Source organism: Spea bombifrons, chromosome 1 (genome assembly GCF_027358695.1).
Source record: "Spea bombifrons isolate aSpeBom1 chromosome 1, aSpeBom1.2.pri, whole genome shotgun sequence".
Lineage (NCBI taxonomy): Eukaryota > Metazoa > Chordata > Amphibia > Anura > Pelobatidae > Spea > Spea bombifrons.
Window position 1 is genome coordinate 95876558 of NC_071087.1, and position 16593 is coordinate 95893150.

General features: G+C 38.6%; 1 protein-coding gene across 1 annotated transcript in view; it reads left to right on the forward strand.

Annotated features, from left to right (window-relative positions):
* The window catches only part of FREM1 (FRAS1 related extracellular matrix 1), a 50815-nt gene that overhangs the window by 25209 nt on the left and 9013 nt on the right, over positions 1–16593 (forward strand). The window contains exons 22-28 of the mRNA XM_053465938.1: positions 947–1142; positions 2025–2289; positions 4650–5064; positions 9203–9404; positions 11089–11233; positions 13081–13210; positions 14493–14565. Coding sequence (XP_053321913.1) covers positions 947–1142; positions 2025–2289; positions 4650–5064; positions 9203–9404; positions 11089–11233; positions 13081–13210; positions 14493–14565 — 1426 coding nt within the window. The remainder of the gene's footprint in view (positions 1–946; positions 1143–2024; positions 2290–4649; positions 5065–9202; positions 9405–11088; positions 11234–13080; positions 13211–14492; positions 14566–16593) is intronic.

Here is a 16593-nt window from a genome sequence, read left to right on the forward strand (position 1 = left end):
TCATTGGTTTGTAATTTAGTGAAATGGTTTAATGTGTATTCTGCTTGGCTAAATTTAAATAAAATCATTTAGAAGTTAAAAGTATTGAGGTTAATTTACAAGAGAAAATAATGCTTATATGTAGCTTATGAGCCATTTGAGTGAAATGTGTTTGGCCAGCCAAAGATTTCCCTACAATCATTAGAGATGTATGTAGTTCAGCCACCTGAAGTTCCTAGATGTCCTTCTGCAAACTCATGAAGACACATAGGTAACTGTAGATCACCAACATGGTGAATCAATTTTTACAAGCTTGTTCCTTTGTCTCAGTGTCAAAGAGACATTGCCCTAAAATGCCTTCTGTCCTTAAACCTTTGTGAATTTTCTCATCTGTTGCATACATCCCATGTGCCCCCTTTTAGGAGGGATTGATCCTCTGTCGAACCTAAATTTCTCTGTCCCGCTTTCTTCCCCTGGTGCCCCTCTTCTCTAGGAGCTCAGAATGTTTTCTAGATATGAGTGTTCTACAGCCCTAAAAGTCACAATAATGTGTATAAAGAGAACATGAAATGTGTTTATAAATTAGTAAATAAAGGACATCATTAGTTTATTGAATGCCTTAATCGATTACATAAATAGATATTGATAAAAAGTCTCAGTAAAACCCAGCCCTTGACCATAGCATCAAATGAAAATTTACACTCTTTGGTCATTTGAAATGTTGGAAGGTATGTCGTTGTAAAGCCCTAGGACCCCCACCCCTAAAAATCAGTCCGATGTGAAACACAGGTAGCCAGAATCACATAGTTTTATAGAGCTTGAACCAATGCGCAACCAGAAATACACTAAATATGGTACATACAGATATGGGCTAACAAGATATGCCAAATTGTTCTTATCTGCTGTCAGATTATATGTTTCCTTGTTAAATAATGCATCTGTGTAATTATCGAGGCTTTATTCACAGATACATCAGGACTGGGTGGACATACAGACCGGAATGAAATGCACGCAGGAGGATATTGATATGAACCTGGTTAGATATGTTCACACAGGATCTATTGGTTCTAACACGCAAGACAGTTTTACTTTCCACCTGTGGGATGGGAATAACCGGTCACCAGAGATGCACTTTAATATTATGTTTAAAGATATGGAAAAGGGTAAGAAGAAGCAAACAATAAAAAATGATTAAACCATATGAGATATCCTCAAAGGTGTCTTAAGATTTAAAGTGCAAACTGCAGTTCTGGGATGGACAATTAAAGTCATTATCAACATATATAAGGTGTGATCTGAAGGAGGAATATGTGTGTATCAACTATCACATCAAAATCTAAAAGGGAAGTTCCATTAAGAATCAATATTTCATATAGTGCATACAACTTTAAAGTTCATTGCTGTGTCATTTTTATGAAATAAATAAGTAGTTTTGAGGTGGCAAAGCCAAGAATCCTGTCTGAGATCACAGGAGAAACTCGAGAGCAAGAGGGATGTCCTTTCATAATGTAGTCTGTGGGGGTGTAATTTTTCCTCTGACTACAACTCACCTATATATCACTGATTCAATCCAAGATGGACGGTCTCAGCAGCTGTTGAGATGCCATCAAACTGCAGCCGTGGGGAAAGATAGGAGAATGATATTTATTTGATCTTTTTTTGGGGGGGTCTATTTATTGAGGCTGGAATTGGTCAGTTGTGCCTTCCTGAGGTGGTTGTTCACAACAGGAAACTGTAGATTTGTGCTACAGGGTCATCTTCTATGCTACATCTCCATTGAGGTTTAAGTCCAGCTGCACACGTTGACTATGGCTTAGGTATCTGAGCAATTAAAACTCAGGTTTAACAATAAGACCAACTAAACAATAAGCACTTTACGGCAGGAATTTACTTCCTCCAGACAATTTTCACTTTTTATGTCCTATGGGTGTTGCAAAGCTAAATAAATAGATAGATAAGCACTGTTTTTGTTTAAAGATACCAGGAATTCCAGGACAGAGGACAAAGCGCAAGCAATCATTTTTATTTTTTGTCATTCTGCCCAGGAGATATTGCCGTTTTTGTGAAAACCCTTAATGTTTCAAAAGGAGATCGAGCCATCTTAAGTACCAATGTCCTACTGGCCACAGATGGCACTGATAAACCTGAGGAGCTGCTGTATGTTCTCTCTTCTCCACCTCAGTATGGACAGCTTGAATATGTCAACCACCCTGGAATTCCAACAACAAGCTTCAGTCAGATGGATGTAACCGCACAGACAGTCTGCTATGTCCACAACAGCAAGGCTGCAGCAGCTGCTGATAGCTTCAAGTATGTGCCTGGGTGGGAATGTATCTTTTTGATTCTATTAACCTGATTCTTTCAATTCTTAGAGACCAAAAACACCTTAGTCATGGCATAAAAGCAACCTTGAAAACATTTGGTCAGACTTGCCTTGGTGACCTGAAAACATTTACAGCATTAAAAATATATCTAAAAAAATTAGATGGATATTGTATTTTAAGGTCCTGTGTCAAGAGTCCTTCAAGAGCTTGGCCATAAAGCATGAGTAGTAATGAGTATTTTGTGTAGCCCCTACATCTGTTAACATGACTATTCCACCTGATGTTACAGTGACATTTCTAATGGGATTGTCACCAGGCCAATGTCATGATATAAAACCAATCCATGGCACGCTGCTTGAAAATGAAATATAATTAGGAACTGAAACAAAGATGTGTGTCTTTTTTTTTTTAAATCTTTTAATTAACAGTTAAAAAGCTGTCAAAACCACAGTTGCCATTAACGTAGTGTCCTTCCTTCGTATGTGTTCTGTGGCAGGACAAGCCAGCCTAGGTAACATTAATTAACGGGTGTCTGAGCGTTCACATTTTATGTTCCTAAGCAGAGTTAGAAATACGACTGTCTATTGTCTGTTGATACTGGGCTGGGAGAGGAGTGCGATAGTTCTTGTTTGGACAGATGACACCGAGTGATTAGCAACCCTTGACATCAGGTGCTGACAGGATAATGCCAACTACAGACTTAAATGTCCTCCATTTTGACACGCTGGCTTGATTCAGCATTGAATTGGCACTATTTACTGCTTCTGCGGTTTTTTCTTTATCGTTTTAAATTCCATGACAGATGGCAGTCTCTATAGCCAGTTCCATCACCATGGAGCTGCAGGCAACACAGAGAATTTGTAATATTCAATTGAATATGTTTCTCCTGCTAAACACCAGGGAATTTCTCAATGGCATTTTAACTGTTTGCGTTCAGACGGGAACAAACTCCTTTGTTACTTGGGCAAGGTGGATGTTCTTGCATAGATTCTCCCTGATATTTTGAAGTGTCGTTGTATGAACAAATAACCAGATGCAATCCTTTCAGGTGGATTGATATAGACTGGTAACTTGATGTGTTGACACTTTTGGTTGGTTTGCTTCATCAAGAATTCCTTGTGTAGGATAATCAAACCCAAGAGAGGGCAGGAATTATCCATCAGTCTCAGGGTGAATGGGCAGTATGGGACTGCCTGGAGCTATCGCGTTCGTATCCTACAATAAGTTAGCTATACCTAAACCTTTGATTTTCCTATTACTGTAGTATGTAAAAGCTGAAATTATAACTTGAATATATATTCTGATGCCTCAGTCAGTGTGAGAGAAGAACTGGTAGCTAAACCAAATGATTACAAAGACAGCAACTTGGCACATATTTCCTTTGAAAAGGTCTAAAAGAAGGAAATTTGGAGCTTCTAAGCAGAATTGGACTGGGATTTAAAATGGTCCCCAGCACCCCAAAGATTGCAGGTATATGGCTACCTGTTGCATACATGAGCCTAGATGCAGAGGTGTAAAATGTAGCTTTGTGTATCCAAGAGGATATCTTGGCCGCCTGAGTGGCCTTCACTGTGGTAGGGGTTATTAGGCATTTGCCCATTGTTTGCCCAATGGCCAGTCTTGGCCTGCTTCTCGCAATCACCTCATTTAGGAAGCTCCAAGGTACACAGTATTCTTCATTTGTTATTCTGATCAAATTATATAGCAAAAACTGGGATTTTTACCAAAACTGTGCTGTCAATTCTCATATGGAAGGAAGCCACCTTGTTTGGTACTAGTTGCCAGCATCCTGTGTATTGAGAGAGACTTCCTGATTGTTTTCATTTCAGTATATATTCTTGTATTAACTTGTTTATAAAATATTTTTAGGTTGCTAAAAAAGCAGTGGAAATTTTTTTTTCTTTCATCTCTAAGATATTGTTTGTGTAAGAGAGATTCAAAGATATATTCAGCGATCTTCTCCTAATTACATTACATCTATGGATTCTAGATGTTTATTTTAATATGCTTTAACATGTTTATTCCACCAAACACATGTGCAGAGTATGGTGTAATAGAATAACTGGCCAGGTAGGTTAGACTGTTGCAAATTACATACTTGACTTTTCATTAACCAACACCAATCAAACTCAATGTTAGCCTACACTAATTTCATAATGGTGAAATTGTGAAAAAGTTCTTATCCTCCACCCATATACACACTAAACCAAATCCTAGTAGAAGCAGAAACATAGAGGTTCAAAGATACTCAAAGAAAAACCTTTGGGTAAAGGTGTGTTATTGTTTTTTTGTGTAGATATGGAAACAGGAACACATGCTGAAGGCTCCCTTGCCTCTTTTTGCTAGATTCCTTGTCAGCAATGGGCTGCGAACAAAGCACGGGACCATGAACATTGCGCTGGAGGCAGTAGACAGAGCTCTTCCAACACTGTCTAGAAACCTGGGCCTAAGGCTAATCAAAGGATCCCTGGCACCAATCACTCCCAGCACTCTCCAAGCCAGAGACCCAGATACACCAACACAGAATATTACATATCTACTGGTGGGACTTCCTCAGTATGGTCAACTCTATCTACAGGACATGCCTCTGAACCAGAATCACTTCACCCAAAAAGACATTGACCGAATGGATATTGCTTACAGACACGGAGGACAAGATGCTCAAATCGACAGGTTTACCTTTGTTCTTACAGATAAAACAAATCAAGGCTTTATCATTGATGGGAAGGTGCAGTCTGAACCAGTGTCCTTTGTGATACAGGTAAGGTATTGTTCTTGTAATAGATACATTCTCACCTATTCCCTCCCAACAACATAGTTTCTGTATATTTTTACAATAGTGTTCTTTGGGCACGGTAAGTTACCCGTTGGTTGGAGTAGGAAGAGGAGCCCGATATGCAGGGGTGATGAGGAAGTCCAAGGCCAAACAGGCAGGCAATCCGGGTCAGGAAGCAGGCAGCGATCAACAGGCAGGGTCAAGAGGCAATCCGGGTCAGTAGGCAGGCCGTGAGAAAAAGGCAAGGTCAAGAGGCAATTGGGTCAATAGTCAGGCAGCGAGCAGAAGGCAGGGTCAAAAGGCAATCCAGGTCAGTAGGCAGGCAGCAAGCAGGAGGCAGGTTCAAAGGGCAATCCGTGTCAATAGGCAGGTAATGAGCAAAAGGCTGGTTCAGACAGGAGCACAGAGCTGGAGGTACACTGTAGCACACAGAGTGTCTCAGAATATCTGAGCACCGACATGAAGGAGCTCAGGGGTTTTAAAGGGATCTCAGGATATGCGTTACGCCTGCAGACCCGCCCCCCGTGCCTGACGTGATTGGACACGTTGAGGAGGGCTGACATCCCTGTGATCCTGCCGTCACCGTCTCCAGCGAGGACGCGGGGAGTTAAGAACAGAGCGACGGAGAAAACGAGGGACGCTGCAGCAGACAGGACAGACGCCCCCTCGTCGGAGCGAAGGACAAACGGGCTGTGGCCGCAAGGTACGCGTCTGACAACAGGTGAGTATGTCAACATTTGAATCATTTATAGGTTGAAGAGTCAATGGCGGGTCAATGAGTTGGGGGTTGAAAAACCCATTACGCAGTAAACAAGGCAGTTGGTCTGAGAAAGGTAATCACTTCCCCCGTGGGTTGAACCATAATTTATTAGTGAACACAATACAGAACAGAGTGGTAGAGATGGATCAGAAAAACTGCCTTGGGCTAAAGGCCATGTATAGTGTGTGAAAGGTTTAGGGTTCTGTACAGATGGCAGAGAAACAGAAAACCGGGCCCACATCAGGGACTACAAAATGGCCAGACATAATCTGGGTCAAACACACAAAGTCATAAGGAAGCAATAACGTTCATTAAGCTGAAGACTACGGGAAAGCCTTTTCTCTTACTCAGTGTCTGGAGATTGGTCCCTACTTTACAGGGGCTTGCTGAGGAGGGTGGGAGTTGTCAGCTGATATGGAGTCTGCTCTGTACTGCTGTGGAGATATAAATGCAAATTATATACAAAAAAATACTTTTACAGGTTTGTATGGGGACTTTGAGATCTTGCATGTTTTCCAAAGTTAGGTTTGCTGTAGGGAAGCCTGAAGCCCAGCCTGCTTTTCTTGGGTACCACCTGCTACTGGAAAATACATTCCATTATTAAGCAAAGTGAATTCCAAATGTACTTTACTGCTGAAAATATTTGACTTTGCTAATCCTCTAAAAGAATTGGTCACAAATAATAAAAATGAAATGATTGTCATAGTTGACAACACTCAAGGTCTGATACAGAGCTTCCAGTCTTTTGCACTCAGCAGAAGCGGACTGGAGCCATACAGTTTAATGTGATAAGTGACTGAGAGTCACCAGCAGATCATGCTGTTCAATTGCATGGTCTCTGTAATTCCTAAGGCACAAAAGGTAGCTGGATGCAAAACCCTCTCAGGCCTCAAAGTCCATCTACATCACCTTAAAAATTGTATGATCACCTTTAACCTCCTTCTCTTCTTTGGACTTCATTTAGGTGGAAGCTTGCAGGGTTGTTGCATTGTAGGTTTCACCATGCTTTCTGAAACCCCAACCTCAGGGAACTTCTCCTGGAAGATGAGAATGTAGAGGTTTCTAGCCAGATTTGGCCCTTCATACATAGCAAAGTTGATGAGTTAAATACACAACAATCCTGAAAACGCATGCTTTGGTGAATAAATCCTAGTCTAAATTCTTGCTCTGCTCCTTAGTACTTGGCAATAAACCATCTGTCCAGCCATTACGGTATATACAATTTTTATTCCTGTGCATGTCTGCTAGCACATAGCTATTTATTTCTCCCAGTACCCATAAGCTCCATCCAATGCACAAGCGGTGTTAGGCATTATTATATAAAAGGTCAGCAGAACTCCAAAATTAGCAAGGGCCATAGTACTCCAGAGAAAACAGAGGTTAGTAAGTGGACAGAGGGTGGCAATAAACACGATTTGTAATTCTTGTGGGTTGGTGGGCTGCAAAGATTTTTTATATGATAGTTGTATCAGGATGGGTAGAAGAGCTTGTTGGCTTGGGTGTGTGGGGGGTAATTTTTTGGTATAAATACATACATACATACATACACACACTATCCAGCCACAATAGTCATTTAAATCATTACATAGTAACATAGTTCATAAGGTTGAAAAAAGACCAAAGTCCATCAAGTTCAACCTATATACATATTGTGTCCCTACTATGTTGATCCATCAACATTGTCTGCACTGTAATTGCCTTTGATGATATTTTAATGGACAAAATGTGTTTTTCTTTCAAAACCAAGGACATTTTAAAGTGTATATTATATAGAAAAAAGTATATCTTTGGAAATAAACAAGTTACTTTGTATGTATCCTTTCCCAGTTCACAGAAGATTTTGTATTTCTGTTTCATTGTAAAAATCAAAGCATTAATGCAGTAGGATTTTGCTGCATAGCGGTGTTCTTTGGCTGAACAGAACATCTACAGCCACAGCCAAATCATTAAACAGATTACAGCTGCTTACTTCGGGTTGTTTCTGTATGTTCACCTTCCAAGTTTACTCTTACCCAGTTTCTAATCTTATATTCTGGCTTAATGTTGTCCTTCTTCTATCTTTGTACGCTCGTTGACTGAAACCATGTGCTAGTAGTGAGTTTATCGTATCACTTAAATGACATGACCAAAAAAAATATTAGGGAAAAATCCCAATCATTCTGTTTCTGTTTATTTTATGCTATTCTAGTGAAGCATTCTTAGAAACTAGATCTCATTCAACATCGGTAGATTCCAACATATTACAATTTGTTGTAACATAGTGTTTACTTAATAAAGAGTACCCTTTGGAAGAAGAATAAAAGGGACAGTCATGTTCAACTATGTACACGGCTGCCCAAGTATTAGAAACAAGATTACTAAATGCATTTTGTAAATAACTTGAATTAACTACTACACAGAAATAACACATTTTAAAATAGCATGCAAATGTGCCTAATATGTAATAAAAATATCTGATCTGCTGGTCAGACCTCACTTAGGCACATATATTGCATCTAAAGTATTGATTAAAAAGACTACATGATATTGTACAGACCGTGTAAGCTGAGGTCTGATAACAACATATTTATTTTTTATATTTCGGTAATAAATATTAGCAGCCAGCTGCATACATGTACTAGTAGACTACAGAGGCTTGCTATATAATGCTGTAACAGTAGCCAACATTAACAGTGTCATTTTAACCCTATTATGTTAAGTATAGGTGAGCCTGCTAAAGTGGGATTATCATCTAGTTTACACAGTTAGCCATGATGATGGCCTTTAGTTTACAAACACCGAGAGAAAGCATGTTGGTGAGGTCATGCCATTGTTCTTTCTTGAGCAAGCCAACACCGCTCACGATATTAATCACCTTAAATACAGATGGTATTGATACACAGTTAATATAGTTTATGAAAATGGTTCTTCTTGCACTATAAATGATGAAACTTGGCTATTTGTCCTTGGAAGCTTATCCATTTGTTTTACTCAGTAGCAATTGGCCAGAGACAGAGCTGACATTGTAACATGACAAAAAGTATTTTCAGAAATCTGAAAAATTTAAAGTGACAGGAAAACACCTGGGTTTTCACATCCCCTGGAAATACAGAGGACTAGTCATCTGTCTCAATTGCTTACAGTTAATTTAGTTTAACTTCATTTTGTATATACAATTACATTAATGTCTGAATGCCAGACCATTAAAATTACATTGTAGTAATGGTAGTCCAAAAATACTGGTCCCGGGCCCTGCAGGCAACAACTAGTTCATAGTTCATAACCAGTACATAAACATTAGTGAAAAGGTATTAATCTCTAGAAGGAGTGATGTATGCAATGCATTTGTTTTTATCTATTAATTGAGCATTAATATCTTATAAGGTGGACCTACTGGATGTCACACCTCCCAGAATTCTCCATCTTCACTGCTCTACCAAGGTAGAACACCTTAGGAATAGTCAATATGGAATTTATATAACCTCACGGGACCTGAAGACATCTGATGCAGGCACCACGGATGATAAGATTACTTTTAAAATTCTGAGTGGCCCTCACTATAGCTACTTGGAAAACACTACCACAGGTCAGTCTAATTTATATTTTATTGATAATGACTGATTTTATTTTGTTTACTGTGATTGAAATCAGTGGAGTGGTGTGATGAAGCCTGGGCTGCGATCAGAAATGTTGGGGGCTCTTACAGAACAAATCAGGGCCACTGTCATAAATTTTGGCGTGCCTTACAGAACAATTGACTAAGTCCCTCTTCCCAGATGACCCCACTCCCCAGATGACCCCTCTCTATACCACAAGGATGTTCAACTCATCTTTGTTGGTGGCAAAGATGACACAGGAAAACTGAGTGGGGCAATGATGGAAGCGGCAGGCTGTTTGAGGACAATGATTGCACTGACAAGCTGTTTGGGGGCACGAGTGATGCGGTCAAGCTGTAGCAAAGGTGCCACAGATAACCTGTTTGGGACAAATATAGCACAGACAAGCTACTTGTGGGCACAGATGGCACACACAAGCCGTTTGGGGACAAAGATGTTGCAGACAAGCTGTTTGGGGGCACTGACAAGTGGTTTGAGTACCAAAGATGGCAAGGGCATCTGGGGCAAAGATGGTATAGGCAAGCTGCTTGAGGACATAGATGGCACAGACAAGCTTTTTGGGGGCACAGACAAGCTGTTTGTGGTAAAGAAGGCACAGACAAGCCTAATGTTTCAGAATGAATGTGACTCAAATACTGGCTATGTAATATTCATTAAGATTTAAATATATTGGTGTCAAGTTGTAACAAAGTGTGTGACATTGTTCATCTTTGACTATTAATAGCAGGGAATTAAAATGGTGTTGCATTTAAAGAGTTAATCTTTTGTAGCATTTGTAATATAAAAAACTGTAACAAATAAAACATTTTTAGAGGGTTAACCTTTCCATTTTTTTGTAACCATTCATGTTTTGGACCACAGAAGGCGCACACACAGGCTGTTTAAGGGCATAGATAAGCTGTTTGGGAGCAAAGATGACACAGAAAAGCTGTTTATTACCAGACATTGCACACACGCAGTCATACAAAGAGACACACAGTCAGATCCACACATAGTCACGCATCCACACATAGTCACACAGTCACACACAACTCAGAGCTCTCAGAGCCACCAAGCTTTTTTGTTTGTTTGTTTTATGGGTATGCATAAAGAGCTGCCAGATCAGCCATTTAAATCTGTATACCTATGAATATTATTATCAAGTCATTTTATAGATGTCATCCATACTGACAGGCAGCCCTTGGTAAGAGTTCAGTGTGAAATGTCTGATATAGGCATACTGCATCTATATGGTGTTTAGAGTATGCACATAGAGGTTGGTATATTGGGTGTATATATATGATAAGACTTACCAAAGTTTTGTTTCAAAGCTTGCTATCGGCATGTAACACATACAAACCTAACAATGTTCCTGGCTAGAGATCTGCCTTTGCCTACTTTCTTATAGAGTGGTCAAACCTCCCATCTAACTGAAGATAACTGTAAATTAAATTGAAGAGCCACTATTATATTCATACAGTCGTGATAGCAGTACATATTCTCTCTGTTAAAAGATAAATGGCCATCCTAGTTTAATATCACCAGCTGCAGCTTGTTTGCCACACAAGCATTCAGTCTAAAAATGCTTCTTCTGCTTTCATTAAATTAATGTATTGAACATTAGTTGCTCATTATTTAAACTGTCTTCCCGTCGTTCTGTGTTTCTCTTCCTAGGCGGTTTCATCCGAGAACGATTTACTCAAAAGGATTTGAACAGTAAATCAATATTATATATAATAAATCCATCGCTGGATGTTTACCACGACACTGTGGAGTTTGAAGTTTCAGATCCCGTTGGAAATCGGGCTGCTCCTCAGACGTAAGCAATATTGAAACAGTAAAATATGCTATGAGAACAAATTTAGATGTATTCATGAGTATTACATAAAGGAAATATGTCATGAAAGCATAGATTCTTCCAGTATAATATATTCTATTGCAATAATATATATATATATATATATATATATATATATATATTCTATTCTATATATATATATATATATATATATATATATATATATATATATATATATATAGTGACAGGTTGGTCAAGTTGTTAACTTCAAGTTATACACCTTGACATCCAGATAAGGTTTTATATATTCTTTATATATTCACTTGTTTATTTCTATTTTCTATTTCTTTTGAATGTATCTGATCCTTAACCATGAAGGGTGTTACCTGCCACACATAATATCATTAACTACTTTGCTGTTCTGAGCTCACCTTCCTTCCATTCACTTGTTGTAAGCCTGAAAGAGCCAATCAGCTTCCACCAAAGCGGAAGAGTAATTTAATAGTGGAGATTAATCGGGTACATAGTAGTGTATAGTGTATTTCTGCTTTAGTATAGAGAGGGTATGCGGCCCTGATTTTTGGGTCACTACTTTTGGGTCCTTTTTCGTCTTTTTCTTTTTGTTGTGTTTCCACATGTAGCCGCAATGTCTCTATAGTAAGAGCAACTTCAGGCAGCATTTACACCATGATTATAATTGTATTGGTTTCTATGCTTTGAATGGAATATGTGCTGGAAACGACCGTGTATTGTATGTCAGTTTAGGGCTGATATATTAATGGACCATCTGGCTGCGCTTGGCCCCTGAGGTTGCCAGCTCCACACGATATTATTTATTGCTAAGCCACATAACACATGGTCCTCCACTACCCACTATAAAATACAACCACACATCTATGACTTGCATCATAGATTCTATACATAACTTTCTGGTCAGTTGTGTCCCATTTGAAGCATGACCAATAAAGTTATAAAGCTCTGAAAGATAACAGACTTGGAAACTAGAAGTGTGGATATTATATAAAGGTGTACGATTATGAATACTACCTTTTTAAACATAAACGCTACAGATGAAATTCCAAAATCTAATGTAATATGATCAATAATACTTACATACAATTATGCCATATTATGAATATGTGGTATGATGTGTAGGCTGCCAAAATGTAAATGCTTTAATTTAGAATTGGGGCATATGAATCAAATACAGTCTTTTGCTCACTGACATTCTTCAGCCATAACTGATGTTGCTATGCCGAACACTTCTGAATTGTGCCAGGAGATGGCCCTGTTGCTTTAACTTTTAACATTTCTTGTGTGTGAGAAAGCTGAAGAAAAAAGTAGCAATCTTATTTGAACATTCATTCATTCACATCAGAAAAAATGGGCTGAACAGTTTGTATCTGATGTCAAATTCTATGTTTCTATTTCCAAAAAAATTTTGCGGAAATTAAATAAATATTTTTTTCTTTCTAATCTTTCTTCCATAGTTTCATTAAAACTACTGTTTTTATTTCAGTTACGTTGGTAATTCGATGTATATATATAAAAATATATTTTATATAAAGTATAGTGAGAGTTCCCCTTTCAACCTCTAATAACTAAAGATTGTATGCACCCATTGTATAGGTGACAAATAGTAGCATCTGAGTAGAAGTGAATTTAAACCACACAGTTGTGTTTCTTTGTTCACGAGCCTCTATCCATGCAGCCATGGTGCCCGGTTTGGAGCCAGTCTACATCACACAATATGAAAATGCAGCTGTTCACCCATTGCCATCAGAAGTTTACATCTATCAGCTTAGTAACCAGCATGAGTTGAAATGTGACCTACACTTATTACTTTGCCATTTTTTTATTTCTCACAGCTTAGAATTGAAATGGTCTTTAATTGAACTGCTCCAGGCCACATATGAGGTGTGTGAAACAGAGGCAATGGTTTCTCTGAAAATCACAAGAAGAGGTTACCCTGTGGACTCTGCTTTCATTTCACTCAAGGTAACACCACATCTCTGCTGTTATTTCAGTTTGGTAATGCAGATCACTTTGCATGAAAGGTACACTTCAACCATCAAATGCACTTGTATGTGTGTCATACCCATTGCCATCCAGCTATAGCTGTGACTCACTTGAGAGTTCCAGGGGAGTTTAAAGAGAGTCTTCTGCGGTATGTGCAGATAGTTCTTGAATTCATTTTAATGGGCGCTATATCTTGCCAGTGATTCACTGCTTTGAGGAGCCAAAGTCGGTGAGAAACGTGTTTACAAAGTACTTTCATATGCATTCTTCCTGAAATTTCTGTCCTGCTAGATCTGCCCTGGTCCACACTAAGTGTTATTATAGTAAAAAGTGAAAGTAACAGCTAAGCCACAAAGCACTAGACCCTGTCCACTCACAGAATGTGGCCAACAACTCTGAAGGGTGTAGCTTGTAAAATTGTCTTCGATAACATCACTCAGTTCAGACTTCCAAACTTAAGCAACATCAGCACAAGCACTCTGCATCTACATTCATACAATGGTTTCATGAGTTTGGTGTGAAGGAACTTGAGTCGCCTGCAGAGATTCTTGACCTTAACCCAATTGTACACTTTTGGGATGAATTGGAACACTGATTGCGTGCCAGGTCTCACCTCATAAATGCTGTTTTGGCTAAATCAACACAAATGCCCACAGACACACTCTAAATTCTTGTGGAAAACCTTACCAGAGGAGAGGGGGCTGGTATAGCGACCAAAAAAGGGGGTGAATCCATATGAATGCACATGGTTTTGGAATGGGATGCCCAACAAGCTCATTTAGGTTTAATGGTAAGGCATCCACATACTTTTGGTCATATAGTGTATATATCTATCACAATAATATTGGACTCTTTCCTGCAAAGATTTGGCTTTTTCCATCACATTTTACTGCCATGGTTGAAAAGAGGGGTATAAATAACATTATTCCTACACAGGGTGCGATAGCAAAATAGAGTTTTCATAGTTGCTTATTGTACTATTACATTACATTTATATTCTGCAAGCAGATTTTCTAGCGATGCTACAATAGGGGAGTGTGAAAATATTTATCAATTTTCAGTTGTTTTTTTTTAAAATAAAATTAATGTATGGTATTAATACAAGTAACAGTATTAAAATGTGAAGTTTTAAGCAAACACGTGATACATTCCATTGGTTTTTGTGGTGATTACTCAACCGGCTTTTTTTCACTGCAATTGCTCTCTTCATAAAATGTTCTCTTCATAAATATGGCTAATCACGTCTTGTTATATCTTTAAGGTGAATGAAATAAGTGCTATGGATGGGAAAGATTTTTCAACAAGTTCATCCAGGCTTTTACAGTTTGACCCAGGTAAACATACAGGCATAGAATTTGACGATTCATCTGGTCTGACCGTTTTCTCCTGATGTAGAAACTCGGGCCTTAATCAGTCTTTGGTCTTGTCTTAGATTCATATGTCTACACCATGTTTAAATTCCCTTACTGTATCAACATCTACCACTTCTGATGGGAGGTTGCTTCATTTATCTTCCATCCTCACAGTGTGTGTGTTTTTTGTCCAGTAAAATTGAACCTGGGAATATATATTAATATTTTTTATGACACATGTATGTAAACTATGAAAAACACCCTTTTGTTATTAATGGCATAATGCCACTATTAGGTAATAGAATCTAATCTATATATTGTGCTTGAGAAGTAGCATTATATATAAAATGGCATGAAGACTAAATCCACCTATATGCATACCTAGGAACTTCTCGGCTCCGGCTACCTGGAGCCTTCCCTTGCGGGACTCGGCCAGGACTGCACACTGACGTCAGCGGGCAGTCCCGCTGAAGTCGGTGGGCTGTCCCGCTGAAGTCGGTGGGCTGTCCCGCTGATGTCTGTGGGCGGTCCCGCTGAGGGCAGCGGGAAACACCCCCATTTCTCTTGACCCGGAGAACCGGAGGAGCAGCGCTCACCCGGCAATCTCCGGGTCAAACCCGGAGAGTTCCCAGGTGTGCCTATATGGCCACCAAGTGTGCACCATGCAGATCAGTATACAAAAGCAATGCATTCTGTCACAGTGAGAAATTATATGTGCGTAAGAGAAGGACGCCCTGGTACTCTGTAGCACAAGCAGAGCAAAAATAGATAACATTGATTATACCACCTGAAGCAGATTCTTTCATTTCACGGACTTACCAAAAAGTGCTGCATCTTTTAACATTCAGTACATTACGCTTTTAGTATATTTATGTTAATACAGTAGGAATATTATTACAGGATGAATAAAACTCTTAAAAATGTCAACCCACTTTTTGCCAACTGAAAAGGGAGATAGCTCTTCAGTTGTATTTATCAATATGAAAAAAAACCTATGAAAGTACATAGGCCCACCAGAAAAAAAAAATATGCATCAAAGCTTTCATAACGCAAAATGCAAAACCAATTTGAAATCTGCACATCCTGAGCTGTTTTATTAAGCTCCATTTGAACCCTTTTCAAACTTAATAACATAGTTATCTTATGTCTACACATTCATGTTGAAGTCCTTGCTTTGCTAAACAGCAGGAGTCTAATGTACTATAACAAAGCTTTATCTCTGTTACATTATACTTAATTAATTAGTAGTAAAACATAGCTATTTGCAGAGGGAATTTGGCATGTTTTTACATTTCCAAAACCTTTTAAGAAGAGAGCCTTTGCTTACGGCTGCCAACAGCATGACTTTATGCTTACATCTCAAGATAAAATTATCATTTTTGGCTATTGCACTTCAAAACATTCTACTGAGGACATCCAGTGCTGGTTCTGGTTATCCAAACTTAGATTGTCATAAAAATGTAGTTTGTTATCCGCAATTAGCGGACAAGAATCTTGTACTGTCACTTCTCTTAGAATATTTTTTTCTTAATTAATATAAAAAGAAAGTTCCCTCTCCTTCACCCTTTTTCTGTGTCAAACTCATAAGCCTTTCCTTTTCGATGCACCAGCATGTTATATGGTCTGTGGCATGAAGAGGTGACACTGAAACCAGCTGCTAGGGGCATACATTGGTTTCCACCTCTAAAAAGAGACATTGTCATATCTTAAAGTACTATACAAACAAATTGTTTTAAGGAAGCAGTAAAGATTAACATGATACCTCTCGGAAAGATAGAAACATAGAACCTTATCTTTAGATTCAGGATAACTTTATGCCTGAAACTGTATATTTGTGTTGCTTTGATTTCTAACTTGAAAGCTAAGAAAATAAATTAGTCAACATATATCTCAAACTTATCACTTCTCAATTAAGATCATTTTTTTATCCTAATAAAAGAAAGCACAACTGCAAACGCTACGACAAAGAGAGGGGGAGAGATAGCTTTTATTTGAATTTCATTGTTTTTT